At 36.3% G+C, this 1,030-nt stretch overlaps 1 protein-coding gene across 1 annotated transcript; it reads left to right on the top strand.

The window, feature by feature from the left end:
• Positions 1 to 163: 163 nt before the first annotated feature.
• Positions 164 to 527, top strand: LOC136795728 (neuropeptides capa receptor-like; the record flags this gene model as incomplete). Its single annotated transcript, XM_067047245.1, has 1 exon — positions 164 to 527. A coding segment is annotated over exon 1 (364 nt), but the record flags the coding sequence as incomplete, so codon positions are not given.
• Positions 528 to 1,030: the final 503 nt, after the last annotated feature.

The raw sequence follows: 1,030 nt of genomic DNA, 5'->3' as shown, positions 1-1,030 counted from the left end.
TATTTAACTAATCATAAGACTGTTGATGATAGGTCTAATTTTTTTTTTTTTTTCACAATGCTTTCTGTATGTTTTTAGGACATCTTACACATCAGTGCTGACTATAGTGGCCTTTACGACGGAGCGATATATAGCCATTTGTCATCCTCTGTACTCGTACACCATGTCCAGCTTGGCAAGAGTCCTCAAGATCATCATGGCAGCTTGGCTAGTAGCCCTTCTCTGTGCGCTCCCCTTCGCAGTCTACACCACTGTCAACTACATCGATTACCCCCCATACTCGGGAAACATACTTGAGGAAACTGCTTTTTGTGCTATGTTAGAAGGAAACATTCCTGAATGGTTGCCGATTTATGAACTTAGTACCCTACTGTTTCTTATCATTCCTATCATTATTATAGTTATCCTGTACACTAAAATTGCAATGAAACTAAGGGATAGAAGCGACTACTCACTTGGAACTGAAGGATCAGTGCATTCAAGAAAAAGGCATTCCCAGTCGAGAAAGCCTATAATTCGGATGCTAGGTAAGAATAAAAAAAGAAATTAGTGTTTTTACTGAAGCTTGTACATTTTTTCCTGAATGAAATTTTAGAACTTTTTTATGAACGAAAAGTAAGTTACTTCGAGATTGTAATTAATATGTTGTCTGCCAACAACACCATGCCTTGTAGTTCCCGTTCATACAACTACCGGTTGTATATACAATCTTGTTAGGTATAATAATTTTTCATACTTCACAATATGTATGGATTTCATCATATTTGCACAAATAACCATGAGATAACTCGCAGTCGGTGTCGAGGGTAAAGACGCAAACTACGATTTATCTCCTAGTGAGCAGTCAACTTGTTAATAATTTAAAAATAAAAATTTACCTATTTACTCGATGTTTAAACATCGAATAACATGATAAGGGATAATGATGAAATTAATCAAAAAGTCCTGATTCTTTGCAACTTCTAACCGTTTACCCTGGTCTCAATCCATAGCTAGAATGATAAAGGACTCACGTTTTCCACTTTTAGGC

The sequence above is a fragment of the Halyomorpha halys genome, unplaced genomic scaffold, assembly GCF_000696795.3.
Source record: "Halyomorpha halys isolate HHAL.00 unplaced genomic scaffold, Hhal_1.1 Scaffold3190.1, whole genome shotgun sequence".
NCBI classification, from domain to species: domain Eukaryota; kingdom Metazoa; phylum Arthropoda; class Insecta; order Hemiptera; family Pentatomidae; genus Halyomorpha; species Halyomorpha halys.
Note: the sequence above shows the minus strand (reverse complement) of the source record. Positions and strands in the feature narration are given on the sequence as shown.